The sequence below is a fragment of the Natrix helvetica genome (genome assembly GCF_964273705.1).
Source record: "Natrix helvetica genome assembly, chromosome: 16".
Classification (NCBI taxonomy): Eukaryota; Metazoa; Chordata; class Lepidosauria; order Squamata; family Natricidae; genus Natrix; species Natrix helvetica.
Window position 1 is genome coordinate 9873127 of NC_138563.1, and position 20555 is coordinate 9893681.

The 20555-nt window shown below is 43.0% G+C and overlaps 1 protein-coding gene across 1 annotated transcript; it reads left to right on the forward strand.

Annotated features, from left to right (window-relative positions):
• The first annotated feature begins 1130 nt into the window (after positions 1-1130).
• POLR3GL (RNA polymerase III subunit GL) lies at positions 1131-20202 on the forward strand. Its single transcript, XM_081967821.1, has 8 exons — positions 1131-1233; positions 4651-4785; positions 7237-7366; positions 9368-9436; positions 13812-13868; positions 16847-16920; positions 18148-18261; positions 19278-20202. The coding sequence occupies exons 2-8, from the start codon at positions 4660-4662 to the stop codon at positions 19362-19364; spliced, it is 657 nt and encodes a 218-aa protein (XP_081823947.1). The 5' UTR covers positions 1131-1233; positions 4651-4659; the 3' UTR covers positions 19365-20202.
• Positions 20203-20555: the final 353 nt, after the last annotated feature.

Below are 20555 nucleotides of genomic sequence, written 5' to 3' on the forward strand. Positions count from 1 at the left end.
TGAAAGTCCCTGTTAAGATGGTTTCGATATTACTTTAGCTTTGCAAGCACAGCTTTCTAATTTGGGACCTCCCAGTGGGCATCCATCTCAACCCGCATTTACTACTCAATTTATTCCAGTCCCAAATTCCATATATGTGTTCCAATCAGGAAAACTGATCTGCACATATACCATGGCGACCTTGTTCCCACAACCCTGCTTTTCTGAACACATCTGGTCAGCTTCCCCTAGGCAACCCTATTGCCTGCATTGTATAACCCACTAGATCTGGTGGTGATGCACTGTGTTGAATGAACTAAACCAACATCTTAAGCCATCATTAAAGAGATCCTGGTTTCAGCCCTGGTACAGAACACAGCTCAGCCAGTTTTTCCAGCAAGGCAAAGGTTTAGACTTTAGATCCTCTTAAACCCAGATGAACGTACTTTCTAGGATTTCCAGGTGGTGCCCCATCCCATTCTCCTACTCCAGCTCCACTGAGTTTTTTCTGAATAGCAAAGGATGCCCCAGGATGCCCCCTGGCAGAGCTTAAAGAAAAAATTGTGATTATCTAAGGAGGGGTGTCCAAACTTGGGAACTTTAAGACTTGTGGACTTCAACTCCCAGAATTCCCCAGCCGGCTGGGGAATTCTGGGAGTTGAAGTCCACAAGTCTTAAAGTTCCCAAGTTTGGACACCCCTGATCTAAGGGGAGGGAGGGGTAATTATAGCAATTTTATGCCTTTTGGACTTCAACTCCCAGCATAGTTGACTCAGGAATTCTGGGAGTTGAAGTCCACAAGTCGTAAAGTTGCCATAAACTCACTAAGATAAACGAAAACGCCGATACAACAGACCCTTATTTTACATCTATTTGATTTCCCCTTGCTTATAACACCACCATGCAAAACAAGGACCGAGGCTGTGGATGATGGGAGCTGAAAGGACCGCGGAGGGGCTTAGCGGCTCCTGCCTAATTATACCACGACCCCGCCTCCTCTCGCCTTGTTTTCAACAGCCTCTCAGGCCGCGCCCCTTTCCCCGCCTCATCTCCCTGATTGGCTGCCAAGCTTCTTTCGAACGTTGCTTGTATCGAACCTGAGCGCTCTCGCCTCTCTCTCACTGGCTGCCCGAGCCAGAGGCTCCGCCCTTTCGAACGTGGAGTATCCGGCTTCTGGGGCGGCGTTCGCTTCGCGGCGGGCCGGGATCAAAGGGAGACGCACGCGCTCGGAAGTCCTCTGCTGGGTCGGACCAGGTAAGGTTCGGGACTGCCATTTGTCAGAAGTAGCAGTAGGGTCTCCTGCTTGGCCTGGGGGTTGGACTAGATGGCCTCCAAGGTCCCTTGCAACTCAGTTAAATCTGTTATCTGTAAGAAGTGATGTAGGGTCTCCTGCTTGGCCTGGGGGTTGGACTAGACGGCCTCCAAGGTCCTTTCCAACTCAGTTAAATCTGTTATCTGTAAGAAGTGATGTAGGGTCTCCTGCTTGGCCTGGGGGTTGGACTAGATGGCCTCCAAGGTCCCTTCCAACTCAGTTAAATCTGTTATCTGTAAGAAATGGTGTAGGGTCTCCTGCTTGGCCTGGGGGTTGGACTAGATGGCCTCCAAGGTCCCTTCCAACTCAGTTCAATCTGTTATCTGTAAGAAATGGTGTAGGGTCTCCTGCTTGGCCTGGGGGTTGGACTAGATGGCCTCCAAGATCCCTTGCAACTCAGTTAAATCTGTTATCTGTAAGACGTGATGTAGGGTCTCCTGCTTGGGGGTTGGACTAGATGACCTCCAAGGCCCCTTCCAACTCCGTTAATGCATAATAACAACAGGAACAGCCAGCCTAGCTTTTTCAGAAGGCAACTGGACTTCCTGGTTTTTCTTTGAAGACCTTTCGCTTCTCACCCAAGGAGCTTCTTCAGCTCTGACTGGATGGTAGGGAATGGAATTGAAAAAGCACCTTTGGGACAACCGTGAGATGGTCAAGCTATTCTCCAAAGCACCTTTGAAGGCCAGAGAAGGAAGAATGGATGGAAACTGACCAAGGAGAGATTCAACCTGGAAATAAGGAGGAATTTCCTGACAGGGAGAACCATCAACTCATGGAACAGGAGTTGTGGGAGCTTCATCCCTGGAGGATTTCAAAGAGAGATTGGACACTCATTTGTCTGGAATGATACCGGTATAAGTTCTCCTGCTTGTACAGCAGTTGGACTAGAAGACCTCTAAGGTCCCTTCCAACTCTGTTATTTTGTTGTTGAAGTGTTGTTCTTCACTTGGGATTCTGGGTTTATTATGATTCTTTATTATGGGTTTTTATATTGCCTAAATCAATTTTTATTTCAGTCACAGACCAGCATTAGAAATAAAAACATTAAAAGCAATAATAATTTAAAGAACAAATAATAGAGGAACAGACAAAATAATATATTACAATTTGTAGCTTTTTAAGTTTAACTTATGATTATGAATAGCTTATGGTTCTTGATGAATTTATTCTATTTTATTTTTCTTTATGTACACTGAGAGCATCTGCACCAAAGACAAATTCCTTCTGTGTCCAGTCACACTTGGTCAATAAAGAATTCTATTCTATTCTATATTCTATTCTATTCCTATTTATATTCTATTCTATTCTATATTCGATTCCTATTTTATATTCTATTCTATTTTATATTCTCTACTCTATTCCTATTTATATTCTATTCTATTCATCAGATTAACAGAGTTGGAAGGAACCTTGGAGGTCTTCTAGTCCAACCCCCTGCTCAAGCAGGACACTATAGTCTATATCATCCCAGAAAAATGGCTGTCCACAGGCCCTTCTTGAAAACCTCCACTGATATAATTTTACATTGCTGTTATATTTATAGTATTTGCCATTTTTGTCTTTATCTATTGCTGTGTGCTGCGCCCCCTAGGGGTGGCTATATAAATTTGGTAAATAAAGACAGCTTGAATTGGAGTTTCTCCCAACTTAAGGCCAAGTTAAGGTGGACGGACGTTCACCCATCTTAAGGTGGCCCAGTTTGAAAAACTGTCTGTGTGTGAGTGTTTTAAATCTTTATTTTTGCCTGCAGACTTAGCTTTCAACTTGGAGGGAGTCTATTTCTAGAATGGCTCTATTATCAAGGTGGAAGATCACAGCAAATTGAAAGACCTTCCGTGTTCCTCTTAGTCTTGCCAAGGCATCCTCCCTGGGGAATTCTGGGAGTTGAAGTCCAGGCATCTTAAAAATGGCCAAGTTTTGTGGGGGGGGGGGAAACCCCTCTTTTAAATGGTTTTTTCTCTGGTCAGCCAACTGATTTTTTTCAAGTATGATTCCTGCCTTGCAGATACTGCTGCATCTTTGCTGCCCTCTGCTGGTGGGTTGCATGTTTGCAGCCTGATATAACTAGGTGGCTAAGATGCTGAGCTTGTCAATCAGAAAGGTCGGCAGTTCAGCGGTTCGAATCCCTAGTGCTGCGTAATGGAGTGAGCTCCCGTGACTTGTCCCAGCGTCTGCCAACCTAGCAGTTCGAAAGCACGTAAGAAATGCAAGTGGAAAAAAAGGGCCCACCTTTGGTGGGAAGGGAAGAGCGTTCCGGGCGCCTTCGGCGTTGAGTCATGCCAGCCACATGACCACAGAGACGTCTTCGGACAGCACTGGCTCTTCGGCTTTGAAACGGAGATGAGCACCGCCCCTTAGAGTTGGGAACGACTAGCACAGATGTGCGAGGGGAAGCTTTTCCTTTACCTATAGCATAGGTATGCAATGACATAGATTGCATTGAGGAACTGTATTTCTAGCTGCAGTCGCTTAGGCCTAGTTTCCGGGACCCTAAAGGAGGGGAGAGCCATGAGCAGCAGTGGTGAGGAAAATGCACCCCCTACCCCGGCTGTGTTCTCATGACCCGTGTAAACCCAGATCAACTGCATTTAGTAACGTCTGAATGGGACAGGCTGGTTCTTGTAATATCAGTGGAGTCCAATACAAATAATAATGCAGTAACTGAACACAGGTTAGTCCTCGACTTACAACCACAATACAGCTCAGAATTTCTGTTGCTAAGCAAGACAGTTGTTAAGTGAGTTTTGTCCCACTTTACGACCTTTCTTGCCATGGTCGTTAAGCGAATCACTGTGGTTGTTAAATTTGTAACCCGGTTGTTAAGTTGATTCTGACTTCCTCATTCACTTTGCCGGTCAGAAGGTCACAAAACGGGAACACGTGACCTAGGGACATTACGGCCGTCATAAATATGAGTCAGTTGCCAAACAGTTGAAATTCTTTCTTTTTTTAAAAAAAAATTTTTTTTTTGAACCTTTATTGAAAATTTCAAACTTTAAAATGCAAATACCTTTTTAAAAAATAATAATTTTGTATAAATCACGATCCTTTTTGACAGTGCTAACATAACCATTTGTTATTCAAATACGGTTTTCATCCATTCCTAATTACAGTTTAATGTACAGTTTAAATGTATAGATATAGGAATAATTAGCTAAATTTCAATCATGTGATCGTGGGGATGCTGCAGCCGTCATAAGTCTGAAAAAACATTCGTGTCACTTTTTTTTCTCAAATGGTCCCTCCTAGAAGGCCCATCATCTGCAGAAATTCCTGATTTCAGGCCCAATCGCTTATTTGAGGATTTCTTGTCTTCCAACTTTTGGTAATCTTTTTAATGTTTTTCCCCCCCCCAGGGTCTCCTCATGGCCGGAAGAGGAGGAAGAGGAAGGGGCCGGGGTGGCCATATGACCTTCAATGTTGAGGCGGTGGGCATCGGGAAGGGGGAGGCCTTGCCCCCTCCCACCCTGAAGCCATCCCCTCTCTTCCCTGTGAGTTGTTTGGTTTCCTTCGGACTTCCTTAAATGCCTCCCCAATTTTTCATTGTCCTTTAAAAAAAATATATTTTATTGTTTTTGCATTTAAAACAGTGCAGCATAGCGAAGTCGTAGTCACCATACAGTCACATTATATACAGATAATCTCATCCAATAGCTGTTAGCCTGCTTAGGTCATTATCTATCCTTCTATCCAATCAGATGGTTTCCAATTTTTCCAGTCTTGTCATCTTATACCAGTAATACAATCTATTCCAAACTTCATAATATTCCAATTCCCCTTTATTTTTTAATTCGAGGGTGAGCCTATCTGCTTCTGCACAGGCCAACATTTTCCTAATTATGTCTAACGCTGTTGGGATATTTTCTTTTTTCCAATACTGCACATAAGTTAAACGCGCCACAGTTAGTACATGTATAATTAGATAACGCACATCTTTCTTATACTCCTCCGGTATTATGCCTAGGAGAAAAATTTCTGGCTTGAACAAAATTTGATCTCCCACCGTTTGTTCCAACCATGATTGTATGATTTTACAATATCTTTTTGCATCATTGCATGTCCACCACATACGGAAAAAAGGTGCCTGGTGTTTTTTTTTTGCACTTCCAACAATTTGGGGCCAAATTTCTAAATTTTTTGGAGAGCCATGCTGGGGGAAGATGCCATCTGTATAGAACACCTGATACAGACAGAAGATGGGTTGATCAAAGTGCTGTACAGATTTCTGTTGGGATATAAATTTGAGGAAGAACATGTCAAAGAAACTATGGTCGCCTGGGCGAAAAACTTTGGTTATAATGTGGAATTGGCTAAATGGGAAAGACTTTGGATACTTAATCGGAAACTAACAATGGCCACGACTTTTCAGAACGTTTTATCAAACTCCCAGGGCCATCCTAACTCCCTTCCTTCAGCATGGGTCGTAACATTAAATGGTCACTGAACAAAACAGTCATAACTCGAGGACAATCTCTATTAAAAGCCAATATTACTGAACGATCTTTGTCGTTTCAACATAAAGATAATTCCGTCCGTTTTTGTATCCATAGGAAGACTTTGGGAGAGTTTTGAGTATATTTCAGTGCCCGTGAAAAACCATTAAGTCCATTTAAATTTCCCTTTTTGTGATGGATCATGAGTTTGAGTTTTTGTTTGGACTTTTTAAAGGTATTTATGACACACGCCCAGACTCGATATGCCTCTTACAAGCTGAACATTTTTTTTTCTTTTAAGATTTTTTATTTATTTTTGTTGCATAATAAAAATTCTTTTATGAACGGAGCGTTATCCGAATTCCCCCTTTAACATTCCCACCAAAAGACATAATTCATTTTACGTTATATTTCCATTATTTCAATTTTAGCCATATTACTTTCCTTCTCCTATTTTCCAATTTCTAGTTTTTTAACATGTGCAAACAATATAATTTTTCTTTCCCTTTCAAAATAAACAGTCTATCATTTCTCTTCCATCTGTTTTCCATTAACAATATGAATCTTCAAGTTCCAGATTTCAAGTTTTATATAATCAATATAAAATAAATATATATATAATAAAATTATTATAAAATAGATAATAAGGTAATTATTTAACACCTTTTAGGTTCTTGATATGATTCCCACACATTCTAATTGAAACATGTTTTTTCCTTGTTAACAATATTTCTTTCTATTGGATCATATCATTCTACTATTCTCCTATTTCTAAATAGGCTGAAAATTATTTTTTGGGTTACGTGACCATGTGGAATGGAAAACAGTCATAAATCACTTCTTTCCAATGCCGTTGTAACTTGGAACAGTCACTCAGTGGTGGTAAATCAAGGGCCACCTGTAACCAGCCCAAGCTCAAGGTTTAAGGCTGGGCTGCTGCAACCCCCTTTCGTGAATCAGTGAAAGGGGCTGCATTCCCACAACACAGGAAGCACCTGTGGTTTGTTACCGTAATTGTGGATTCCCAGATTGCAGGGCTCAGGGGCTAAGACGTTGAGCTTGTAGATCAGAAAAGTTGGCAGTTTGGCGGTTCGAATCCCCAGCGCCGCGTAACGGAGTGAGCTCCCGTGACTTGTCCCAGCTTCTGCCAACCTAGCAGTTTGAAAGCAAGTAGGAAAATAAGGACCATCTTTGGTGGGAAGGGAACAGCGTCCCGTGCACCTTCGGCGTTGAGTAATGCCGGCCACGTGACCATGGAGACGTCTTCGGACAGAGCTGGCTCTATCGGCTTTGAAAAGGAGATGAGCACCGCCCCCTTGAGTCTGGAACGACTAGCACATGTGTTTACCTTTACCTTTAGATTGCTGGACCTCAGCGGTCGGGCTGTTGCTGCTTCAGGGTGTTAAACCGATCCAGAAAATGAGCTAATTTAATACTTGATGAAACATGTTGTGGGAAGGGAGACAACACATTCTCAAGTTCTTTTTTAAAACTGGCTTGTTTCTGTAGCCGCTGGAATATAAACCCCTTCCGTTGCTGGCTGGAGAGGAGGTGGAATACATGCTTGCCCTAAAGCAGGAACTGAGAGGAGCCATGAAGAACTTGCCGTATTTCATCAAACCTTTGGCCCCCAAAAAAGGTATCGAGTGGCTGAGAAAACCGTGTTGTTGCTGTTGTTAGTTGCGAAGTTGTGTCTGACCCCTAGACCACGTTCCTCCTGTCCTCTCCCATCCTCTAGAGTTCATTGAAGCTCAGGCCGACTGCTTTGGTGACTCCATCCAGCCACCTCCTTCTCTGCCGTCCCCTTCTTCTTCTTTTGCCCTCCATCCTTCCCAGCATGAGGCTCTTCTCCAGGGAGTCCTTCTTCCTTCTCATTAGGTGGCCAAAGTCTTTGAGTTTCCTCTTCAGGATCTGGCCTTCTAAAGAGCAGTCAGGGTTGATCTCCTCTAGGACTTACCGGTTGGATGGCCTTGCAGTCCAAGGGACTCGCAGGATAGATAGATGATAGATAGATAGATAGATAGATAGATAGATAGATAGATAGATAGATAGATAGATAAAGTAGTTGTTGTTAGTTGTGAAGTTGTGTCCCACCCATCGTGACCCCATGGACCACGTTCCTCCAGGCCTTCCTGTCCTCTACCATCCTCTGCAGTCCATTGAAGCTCAGGCCGACTTCTTTGGTGACTCCATCCAGCCACCTCCTTCTCTGCCGTCCCCTTCTTCTTCTTTTGCCCTCCATCCTTCCCAGCATGAGGCTCTTCTCCAGGGAGTCCTTCTTCCTTCTCATTAGGTGGCCAAAGTCTTTGAGTTTCCTCTTCAGGATCTGGCCTTCTAAAGAGCAGTCAGGGTGGATCTCCTCTAGGACTTACCGGTTGGATGGCCTTGCAGTCCAAGGGACTCGCAGGATAGATAGATGATAGATAGATAGATAGATAGATAGATAGATAGATAGATAGATAGATAGATAGATAGATAGATAAAGTAGTTGTTGTTAGTTGTGAAGTTGTGTCCCACCCATCGTGACCCCATGGACCACGTTCCTCCAGGCCTTCCTGTCCTCTACCATCCTCTGCAGTCCATTGAAGCTCAGGCCGACTTCTTTGGTGACTCCATCCATCCACCTCCTTCTCTGCCGTCCCCTTCTTCTTCTTTTGCCCTCCATCGTTCCCAGCATGAGGCTCTTCTCCAGGGGGTCCTTCTTCCTTCTCCTTAGGTGGCCAAAGTCTTTGAGTTTCCTCTTCAGGATCCGGCCTTCTAAAGAGCAGCCAGGGTTGATCTCCTCTAGGACTGACCGGTTGGATGGCCTTGCAGTCCAAGGGACTCAATGCAGGAGTCTTCTCCAGCACCAGAGTTCAAGGGCCTCCATTCTTTGACGCTCAGCCTTCCTTATGGTCCAACTTTCACAGCCATCCATTGCAACTGGGAAAACCATCGTCTTGACTATAGGTATTTTTGATTGGCAGGGTGATGTCTCTGCTTTTTAGGATGCTGTCTAGATTTGCCACCACTTTCCTCCCCAGGAACAAACCTCTTTTAATTCCTTGGCTGCCGTCCCCATCTGCGGTGATCCTGGAGCCCAGGAAAATAAAACCTGCCACTCCCTCCATTTCTCCCCCATCTATTGGCCAGATGCCATGACCTTGGTTTTCTTAATGTTGAGTCCCAAGCCAACTTTGGCACTCTCCTCCTTCCCCCGCCTCAAGAGACTCTTTCGTTCCTCTTCGCTTTCTGCCATTGGAGCGGCATCGAGCCTCAAACCGTGACGTCCTTGAAATAATTTCTGCCCCGTGATTGGCTGAGCTTCTGTGATGTCATTGAATCGTTGGCATGGGAATTTTTCTCTTACCTTTTCTTTTTGTCTTCAATTCCTTTTTTCCCCCTTTTCTACCTGCTAGTTTCCCCATTATTCAAAACATCTGCAGATCGGGTCTGCTAACGGTCAAGCGCCTAAATTGGCGCTAGAGAAGGGTCAGCGAAATTCGCGGGGAGGGCGCTGCGACTCGGGATTTTTGTGATTGTGCCGTGATTCCCAACTAATGACGTGTTTAACCCCGCCCGCCATCTCTGCCTGCTCCCCTCCTCCACCTTCTCGCCCTCCCGAGGGCATCGCTAATTCCCGAATTTTTAATTTCTCCAGATATTGAGCGCTATTCTGACAAGTATCAGATGGTGGGCCCAACGGACAACCCCATGGAGTGGAATCCAGGTGAGGGCGAGAAGAAAGGTTTGGATTTCTTGGGGGTTCTTGTACAGGCGGTCCTCGACTTACGCCCAAAATTGCTGTTGCTAAGGGAAACATTTGTTATGTGAGTTTTGTCCCGTTTTGCAACCTTTCTTGCCGTAGTTGTTAAGGGAATCACTGTGGTTGTTAAGTTAGTAACACGGTTGTTAAGTGAATCTGGCTTCCTCATTGACCTTGATTGTCAGAAGGTCGCAAAAGGAGGTCCCGTGACAACCCCCCCTCCCCGCACTGCAACCATCATAAATAAGAGTCAGTTGTCAAGTGTCTGAGGTTTTTTGTAATTATACATTTATATTGTCTTTGTAACACTTCTACAACTTTTAAAATATCCACTGTGTTTCTTCTATCTATCTATCATCTATCTATCTATCTATCTATCTATCTATCTATCTATCTATCTATCATCTATCTATCTACCTACCTACCTACCTACCTACCTACCTACCTATCTATCATCTATCTATCTATCTTATGTAGCTCTCTATAGGTATGTATGTATGTATGTATGTATGTATGTATGTATATGTTGCATTTGTGCTGATAAATAAATAAAGGCAGAGTAGTATAGATCTATTTCAAGCTATTTAGCTCTCATCAGCTAGCCATACCCTTACTGGAATTTGAATCTGGGCTGATTTTTATATGTTAGGCAGCTGTATTAACCTCTAAGCCACAAGCTCTTCCCCCTTAGCAGCTGAGCCAAGGAAATGATTAAGTGTTTAGTCAAAGCACCTGGTATGCCTAAATATGGGAGGGAACATACTGCTTCCCTTTTGCCTTTCAGCTCCAGGCAAAAGGGAAGCAAAATGCTCCCTCCCATATTTGGGCATACCTTTGACATAATAATTCACAATAGTAATGGGAGATTTTAACTACCCTGACATCAACTGGGAAACAAACTCTGCACCAAGTGGAAGATCCAACAGGTTCCTAACAAACCTAGCAGACAACTTTGTTTCCCAAAAGGTAGAGAAGGGAACAAGGGGATCAGCCATACTGGACTTAATTCTCACTAACAGAGAGGAAATGATAGAAGGTGTTGAAGCCATAGGAACCCTGGGGGCAAGTGACCATGCAATATTGGAATTCAACATTATCCAAACACAAGTAGTAGAACAAAGTCAAACTAGAGTCTTGGACTTTAAGAAAGCTAATTTCAATAAACTTAGAGAGAGCTTGGGAAAAATTCCATGGATGAGAATCCTCGAGGGGAAAACAACTCAAGAAGCTTGGGAAATTTTGAAAAATGAGATTAGAAAAGCCCAGTCTAACACAATACCAATGAAGAAGAAAAATAACAGCTCCCAAAAGAAACCAGCATGGCTGCATAAACAACTATCTGACAAACTGAAAGACAAAAAAAGTAAGTATAAAAAATGGAAGGAGGGGGACATAACTAAGGCAGAATATCAGCAAATAGCCCGAGCCTGTAAAGATGAAGTGAGGAAAGCTAAGGCTCACAATGAAGAAAGGCTTGCCACAAAAGTAAAAATTAACAAAAAAAGCTTCTTCCAACATGTTAAAAACAAGAAAAAAGTTAAGGAAACAATTGGTCCATTGCTAGGAGAAAGTGGCAAGAAGGTGACAAGCAACAGGGAGAAAGCAGAACTATTTAACTCATGTTTTGCATCTGTCTTTACACAAAGGGATAAAACAGTCCAACCTATCAAAAGCAGCACCACAAAATTAGGAACACAAATTGAAATAGGGAAGAAAATGGTAAGTGAGCACCTGTCTACCCTAGACGAGTTCAAATCACCAGGACCGGATGGATTACACCCCAGAGTTCTGAAGGAACTAGCAGACGAGATCTCAGAACCACTGAATTATATCTTTCAGAGATCCTGGAGCACCGGGGAATTACCAGAGGACTGGAAAAGAGCTGATGTGGTTCCCATCTTCAAAAAAGGGAAAAAATTAGATCCAGGAAACTACAGACCTATCAGCCTAACCTCAATACCAGGAAAGATTCTGGAAAAAATAATCAAGCAACGAATTTGCGAACACCTAGAAGCAAACAAAGTAATAGCCAAAAGCCAACATGGATTTGTCAAAAACAGATCATGCCAGACTAATCTTATTGCATTCTTTGATAATGTGACAAAATTAGTGGACCAGAGGAATGCCGTTGATATAGTTTACTTGGACTTCAGTAAGGCTTTTGATAAGGTAGACCATAACCTACTACTAGATAAAGTAGAAGAATGTGGGTTAGACAGCATCACCACCAGATGGATTGGTAACTGGCTGACCAACCGCACTCAACGTGTAGTTCTCAATGGAACTGCATCTACATGGAGGGAAGTATGCAGTGGAGTACCCCAAGGCTCTGTTTTAGGCCCAGTACTCTTCAACATCTTCATCAATGATTTGGATGAGGGAATAAATGGGGAACTCATCAAATTTGCAGATGATACCAAGCTGGCAGGAATAGCCAACACTCCAGAAGACAGGCTTAAAATACAGAAGGATCTTGACAAACTTGAACATTGGGCACTATCTAATAAAATGAAATTCAATGGTGAAAAGAGTAAGGTTCTACATTTAGGCAACAAAAACGGAATGCACAGGTACAGTATAGGTGATACCTTACTCAGTAGTAGTAACTGTGAAAGGGATCTTGGAGTCATAGTGGAGAACCATTTAAATATGAGCCAGCAGTGTGCAGCAGCTGCCAAAAAAGCCAACACAGTTCTAGGCTGCATAAACAGAGGGATAGAATCAAGATCACGTGAAGTGTTAATACCACTTTATAATGCCTTGGTAAGGCCACACTTGGAATACTGCATTCAGTTCTGGTCGCCACGATGTAAAAAAGATGTGGAGACTCTAGAAAGAGTGCAGAGAAGAGCAACAAAGAAGATTAGGGGACTGGAGACTAAAACATATGAAGAACGGTTGCAGGAACTGGGTATGTTTAGCTTAAGAGAAAGAAGGACTAGGGGAGACACGATAGCATTATTCCAATATCTCAGGGGTTGCCACAAAGAAGAGAGAGCCAAGCTATTCTCCAAAGCACCTGAGGGTAGAACAAGAAGCAATGGGTGGAAACTAATCAAGGAGAGAAGCAACTTAGAACTGAAGAGAAATTTCCTGACTGTTAGAACAATTAATCGGTGGAACAGAAGTTGCTTCCAGAAGTCGTAAATGTCCCAACACTGGAAGTCTTTAAGAAGATGTTGGATAGCTATTTGTCTGAAACGGTATAGGGTTTCCTGCCTAGGCAGGGGGTTGGACTAGAAGACCTCCAAGGTCACTTCCAACTCTACTATTGTATTGTATTGTATTGTATTGTATAATAATAAATAGATTAAATAGATAAGGGAGGAGAGCTTGTGTCTTAGAGGCTAATACAACTGCCTAACATGTAAAAACAGCCCAGGTTTGAATCCCAGTAAGGGTATCGCTAGCTGATGAGAGCTAAATAGCTTGAAATAGATCTATACTAGTCTCCCTTCGTTTATTTATCAGCACAAACGCAACACAAAAATGGTTTCCTGCCTGAAAGGCAAAAGGGAAGCAGTATGCTCCCTCCCATATTTGGGCAAACCAGGTGCTTTGACATAACATACACACACAAACAAACATATTTTTACATACCTTTTATCTCTATTAATTCCATACATTACATCTTTTAGATACCTTTGATTCTCTTACATTTCTTATTCCGTACTATTTTTGCATCCAGTCTATTCTGTACTTTCCCCTCTTGTTGATTCTGTGGTTTTGTATTTATTTTATGGTTCCTTGGTCTCGTCTCTTCCCTTTATTGCTTTCCCTTTTTGCCCCCCTCTTTCCTCTGGCCAATTGTACCATAAGTCCCATACTAAGCAGTACTCGGATTCGTCTTGGTCTTTGAGCTCTTTCGTGAGCTTGTCTATTTCGACGCAAGTGTCTGAGTTCTGATCACATGACCATAGAATGCTACAATGGCCATACATGTGAACTTTTTTTTTTTTGAAAAAATTGAATTGAAAAATTTGAAAAATACATAAGTCCCTTTTTTCAGTGACGTAACCTCAAACCGTCACTAAACGAATTGTTATAAGTCAAGGACTACTGTACTAAATAGTTGATATTGGCAAAGGCACAGGAGCCAAATCTGGATTTTTTTTCCTCCTCAATCTTGGGGAAGGGTTAAGAGTCACCTTGTCTCTAAATCATTTTGGCTGGGGAATTCTGGGAGTTGAAGTTTTAAAGTTGCCAACAGTGGGCATCCCTGCTCTAAATTTTGCCCAAGAGATGGAGAGTTTCTAATTATTTATTTCTTTAAAATCCCACCAGAGCACGTTGGGGCTAAATTTTAATTGCTCGATTAAATCTTTGCTGATCTCTGCAGATTGGAAGCAGCTCCCTCCTGAACTAAAAATTCGGGTGAAGAAGACTCGAAAACAAAGTAAGTCATTGCAGGAACTGGGTAGGTCTATTTTAATGAAAAGAAGCACTAGGGGAGACATGATAGCAGTCTTCCAATATCTCAGGGGTTGCCCCAAAGAAGAGGGAATCAAACTATTCTCCAAGGCACCTGAGGGTAGAACAAGAAGCAATGGGTGGAGACTAATCAAGGAGAGAAGCAACTTAGAACTGAGGAGAAACTTCCTGACAGTTAGAACAATTAATCAGTGGAACAGAAGTTGCCTCCAGAAGTTGTGAATGCCCCAAGACTGGAAGTCTTTATGTTGGATAGCCATTTGTCTGAAGCGGTATAAGGTTTCCTGCCTAGGCAGGGGGTTGGACTAGAAGACCTCCAAGGTCCCTTCCAACTCTACTATTGTATTGTATTGTATTTTATTATCTGTGGAGGAAATATAATCTTCCCAAACCTCTGTAGCAGGAAAGGTGGCCCCACTTCTTTCCTGAAGGAAAATCTCACTAATGTGAGCAAAGTTTGCCTGTTGGATTTCAGGCTGTTTTTGGTGGGTAGGTGTATGCAGCTAATAATGATGGGAACATCCAATTTCCATCTTTAATTTTTGAATAAACAGTTCAATGTCCTCAACGTACGACCACAGTTTGCGACTGTGGCTAGGCAGTTTGCTCGTTAAGCGATCAGCTGCTGATTTTACGATGTTTTTTGCTGTGGTTGTTAAGCGAATCACTTCAGTTAGTGAAGTGTTAGAAGTATTAGTGCCGCTTTATAAAGCCTTAGTAAGATTACACCTATAATACTACATCCAGTTTTGATCCCCAGACTATAAAGAAGAGGTTGAGACCCTGGAAAGGGTGCAGAGAAGAGCAACCAGGATGATGAGGGGACTGGAGGCTCAAACAGATGATGAACAATTGCAGGAACTGGGCCTGGCTGGTCTAGGGAAGAGAAGGACCAGGGGAGACAGGAGAGCATCTCCCAGTATTTGAGGGGCTGCCACAGAGGGGAGGAAGGGTGTGAAGCTATTCTCCAAAGCATCTAAAACATATGAAGAACGGCTTCAAGATTTGGGTTTGAATGAAAAATTAGGGGTGACATGATAGCAGTCTTCCAGTATTTGAGGGGCTGCCACGGAATGGAATGGAATGTGATTCTTTATTGGCCAAGTGTTGATTGGACACACAAGGAATTTGTCTTTGGTGCAGATACTCTCAGTGTACATAAAAAGACAAGATACATTCGTCAAGAATCATAAGGTACAACACTTAAGGATAGTCATAGGGTGCAAATAAGCAATCAGGAAACAATATCAGTATAAATCATAAGGATACAAGCAACCTAGTTACAGTAGTAATGTACAGTACTGTAATAAGTGGGAGGAGATGGGTGTTAGGAACGATGAGAAGACTAATAGTAATAAGTAATGCAGACTTAATGAATAGTTTGACAGTGGTGGGGGAATTTGTGTAGCAGAGTGATGGCGTTTGGGGAAAAAAGCTTTACAATTTACAATATAAATCGTAAAGAGGTTATAGTCGTAAGTGGGAAGAGATAGGAAGGATGAGAAGAATAATAGTAATACAGTCTTAGTAAATAGTTTGACAGTGTTGCGGGAATTAGTTGCTTAGCAGAGTGATGGCATTGGGGAAAAAGCTGTCCTTGTGTCTAGTGTTGTTGTTGTTGTTAGTTGCGAAGTTGTGTCTGACCCCTGACCACGTTCCTCCTGTCCTCTCCCATCCTCTGGAGTCCATTTAAGCTCACGCCGACTGCTTTGGTGACTCCATCCAGCCCCCTCCTTCTCTGCCGTCCCCTTCTTCTTCTTTTGCCCTCCATCGTTCCCAGCATGAGGCTCTTCTCCAGGGGGTCCTTCTTCCTTCTCATTAGGTGGCCAAAGTCTCTATAGCCTCGTTTTGAGGGTAAGAGTTGAAGCAATTGATGTCCAGGATGCGAGGGGTCTGTAGATGTTTTCCCAGCCCTCTTTTTGACTCCTGCAGTGTGCAGGTCCTCAACGGAAGGCAGGTTGGCAGCCATTGTTTTTTCTGCAGCTCTGATTCTCCTCTGAAGTCTCCGTCTCTCTTGTTGGGTTGCAGAGCCAAACCAGACAGTTATGGAGGTGCAGATGAGAGACTCAATCCTTCCTCTGTAGAACTGAATCAGCAGCTCTTTGGGCAGGTTGAGCTTCCTGAGTTGGCGCAGAAAAAACATCCTTTCTTGTGCTTTTTGGATGACGTCGTTGATGTTGGGTGTCCATTTTAGGTCTTGAGATATGACAGAACCTAGAAACTTGAAGGTCTCCACTGTTGATGCTGTGTTGTCCAGTATCGTAAGAGGTGGTAATATGGGGGGGCTTCTCCTAAAGTCTACCACCATTTTTCTACGGTTTTGAGTGTGTTCCGTTCCAGATTGTTCTAATTGCTGTTGTGTCATCTGCAAACTTCCATAGTTTAACGGATGGATCGTTTGATTCTGTCTGTTAGGAAGCTTGTGATCCACTTACAAGTGCGTTCAAATTATTCTCCAAAGCACCTCAAGGCAGGAGAAGGAACAATGGTTGGAAACTAAATCAAGGAGAGAAGCAACCTGGAATTCAGGATAAATTCCCTAACAGTGAGAACAATCGACCAATGAGCCGGGGGTTGGACTAGATGACCTGCAAGGTCCCTTCCCACTCTGTTTTTCTGTATCCAGTTTTGTTTTTCTCCATGGTATATAAAAAGATATTGAGACTCTGGAAAGAGTGCAGAGAAGAGCAACCAGGATGATCAGGGGACTGGAAGATAAAACAACGAAGGTTACTGGAATTGGGTATGTCCAGTCTAGGGAAGAGAAGGACCAGGGGAGACAAGATAACAGGATTTCAAAATTTGAGGGGCTGCCTGCTACAAAGAAGAGGGGGGTCAACTTATTCTCCAAAGTACCAGAAGGCAGGACAAGGGAAAAAGTGCTCAGTAATAAAAGTAATAAAATAAAAAGTAATCAGCTTTTCTGTTATTTTTCTGGCACAGGGCCGGCGGTCCCAGTTCCCAAGCAGAAAACCAAAGTGCCTGCAGACAAGGAGGAAGCCATCAAGAAGTTGGAGGTAAGGCAGATCTCCTGCAGGGCTTTCCAGGAAAAAAAAACCCACGGGCTGGGACGGAATAAGGTTTTTTTTCCCCCCTTTATTTTCAAGTTGAATCTTTACAGATTAACAGAGTTGGAAGGGACCCTGGAGGTCTTCTAGTCCAGCCCCCTTTGCTCAGGCAGGAGATCCTTACAGAATAACAGAGTTGGAAGGGACCTTGGAGGTCTTCTAGTCCAGCCCTCTTTGCTCAAGCAGGAGATCCTTACAGAATAACAGAGTTGGAAGGGACCTTGGAGGTCTTCTAGTCCAGCCCTCTTTGCTCAAGCAGGAGATCCTTACAGAATAACAGAGTTGGAAGGGACCTTGGAGGTCTTCTAGTCCAGCCCTCTTTGCTCAAGCAGGATATTCTTACAGAATAGCAGAGTTGGAAGGGACCTTAGAGGTCATCTAGTCCAACTCACCTCATACAGGTTTTTCTTCTCGTACAGCTAGTCCTCTACACACAACAGTTCCTTTAGCCACCTTCAAAATTACAGTGGGACTGAAAAGAGTGACTTATGGCCATTTTTCACAGTTACGACCGTAGCAGCTTCCCCATCGTCATGTGATCAAAATTTGGCAACTGACTCGTATTTATGATGGTCGCAGTCATAAATCCCCTTTGGCAAAGCAAAGTCAGTGGGGAAGCCCGTTAATGACCACGCAACTAAGTGAAGTCCTGCAGTGGTTCACTTAGCAGCTGTGGCAAGAAAGGTCATAAAATGGGGCAAAATTCACTTAACTGTCTCACTTAGCAACTGAAATGGTGGTCATAAGCCAAGTGCTACTTGTATTTCCAAATTCTTTTCGTACATTTCCCTGGACGAAAATCCTCCCCATTTCCAGGGGTTGCCCATCATCTAACCACAATATCAAACTTTGGTTTGTTTTAACTTGTGTTTTGTGGCTTAGCATACAGGTACTCCTCGCCTTACAACCAGAATTGGGAACTAGAATTTCCATTGCTAAGCAAGGCGTTCGTTAAAAGAGAGCGGCGCCTGATTTTACAACCTTTTAGCCACGGTCGTTAAGCGAATCATTGGTCATTAAGTGAATGTGGCTCCCCCTTTTTTTGTGGGGGATTTGCTTGTTGGGAAGGTCGCAAATGGCGCTTAAACAATCCCAGGATTCTGCAAATGTTAAAATAATGTGTGCCAATTGCCAAGTAGCCAACATTTTGATCCAGTTGTTTTAATTGTTTCCTAGACCCTGGAAAAGAAAGAGGAAGAGGTGACATCGGAAGAGGAAGAGGAGAAGGAAGAGGGTGAAGAAGGCAAGGAGGAAGAGGAGGAAGAGTATGATGAAGAAGAGTTTGAAGAGGTAAGAGAAACCACAGCAGAGGAGAAGGCCCAAAATGGCTGCTCCTGAGTTTTAGGGGGAGCAGCGTTTCCCAATCTCCGCCATTTTGAGGTGGGTAGACTTCAACTCCCAGAATTCCCCAGCCAGCATGGAACGGAAGTCCGTCCATCTTAAAATGGCCAAGGTTGAGAAGCACAGAATTAGAATAGAAGAGATGCTGGAAGGGACCTTGTAGGTCATCTAGTCCAACCCCCTGCCCAAGCATTTCTGACAGATGGAAATCCAGTCCCTTCTTGAAAGCTTCCAGGGATGAAGCTCCCACAATGTTATTTCTTTTATTTTCTTTTTTATGTTATCATTTTTTATTTTTCATTTTATTATTTCATTTTACTATTTTTCATTATTTTATTTTATTGTTTTATTATTTTGCTTTATTATTTTATTTTATTATTTCTTTTATTTTACTATTTTTCATTTTATTTTATTATTTTGCTTTATTGTTTTATTTTCGTTTTATCATTTCATTTTATTTCATTCATTCCACTTTATTTATTTTATTGTATTTTATTATTTGTTTTATTATTTTGCTTTATTATTTATTTTATTGCTTTATTATTTTATTTTTATTTTATCATTTCATTTCATTCATATTTCATTTATTTTATTCTTTTATTTTACCTTACTTTATTTTATTATTTTGTTTTATTGTTTTGTTTTATTGTTTTATTATTTATTTTTACTCTTTTTCGTTACTTCATTATATTTTCCTTTTTCCTTTACTTTCTCTCTTTATTTTTAAACTTTCAATGCTGCCCATCTTGCCGAGGGGACAATGCTCAGAGTCAGATTCTGTGCCAGGTCCCCCAACGAGGGCGTCTTTGGGGGGGCTGGAACCTCATCGCAGCTTCCGACAAAAGTGGATTTAAAATCTAAATCTCCAATCCACCTTCCTAAGTTTTTTTTAGCAGGCTCTGAAAATGCCGGATTTCAGCAGCTTCCCTTGTGGTTGTTATTGTTGTGTCTTTTTGCTGCTGCAGGAGACTGACTACATCATGTCCTATTTTGACAATGGAGAAGATTTTGGGGGAGACAGCGATGACAATATGGACGAAGCCATCTACTGAGGTCCTCAGTGGGCTGGCTGGTTGCAGAGGCCACCTGGCGAGGTTTCTGGCGATTTCATCCTTGAAGGCTCTAGAAAAGGGTCTCCAGTCTTTAGATCAAGGGTCTCCAACCTTGGCAACTTTAAGACCTGTGGACTTCAACTCCCAGAATTCCCCAGCCAGACCCCTGCTTTAAGATGGCATCAGTGCTCCGTATTGCTGGTGAGCCATTTTACCTCCCGGTGATGGGGATTTCCTCCGAAAAGGGGCTACGTGGAGCAGATTCCGTGCTGCTCCGAAGTTCTCCAGGACCGGGCAACAAATAGGTTTGGAAGCCTCCCAAACCACCCATAAACCACGATCTTTGGAGTTGAGGGAATAGGGTTGTGTTGGATTACGTGAGCTGCATTGCAATACATGACTTATCCTTCTTGGCCTGCATTAGATTACATGACCCGTCCTTCTCAACTGGAGTTGGATTACATGACCTATCTTCCTTGTCTTGTGTTGGATTACATGACCTAGCCTCCTTGGCCTGTATTGGATGACATGTCCTATCTTCCTTAGCTTGCATTGGATGACATGTCCTATCTTCCTTAGCTTGCATTGGATGACATGTCCTATCTTCCTTGGCCTGTATTGGATGACATGTCCTATCTTCCTTAGCTTGCATTGGATGACATGTCCTATCTTCCTTGGCCTGTATTGGATGACATGTCCTATCTTCCTTGGGTTGTGTTGGATGACATGTCCTATCTTCCTTAGCTTGCATTGGATGACATGTCCTATCTTCCTTGGCCTGTATTGGATGACATGTCCTATCTTCCTTAGCTTGCATTGGATGACATAACCCATCCTCCTTAGCCAGTCCCACCAGCAGGCTCTGATCCAGCAGGATTTGAGGGGCTTGTTGTCCAAAGCAGAAGAAGGGAGGAAGTTCTTCTCCTCAGACTTTCCAAATTTTGAGGAACATCTAAACACCTTTAACCCAGAGCTGGATCTGCTGTGTGGGGGCAGTTTGGATTGTTTAGGGAATGCTGGGAGGAAGAGGGGGATTCTGCAAAAAGAGGGCGTAGTGTGGATGCAGTTCGATTATTTCTGGTCCCCAGTGGGGGGAAAGCAGAGGAGGAGAGAAAGGCCCTCTGGTTGTGGCCCTCCAGCAGCCAGCAGAATTGGACAGTGAGGAAGTTGGGTAGGAAGATCCTGGAATCT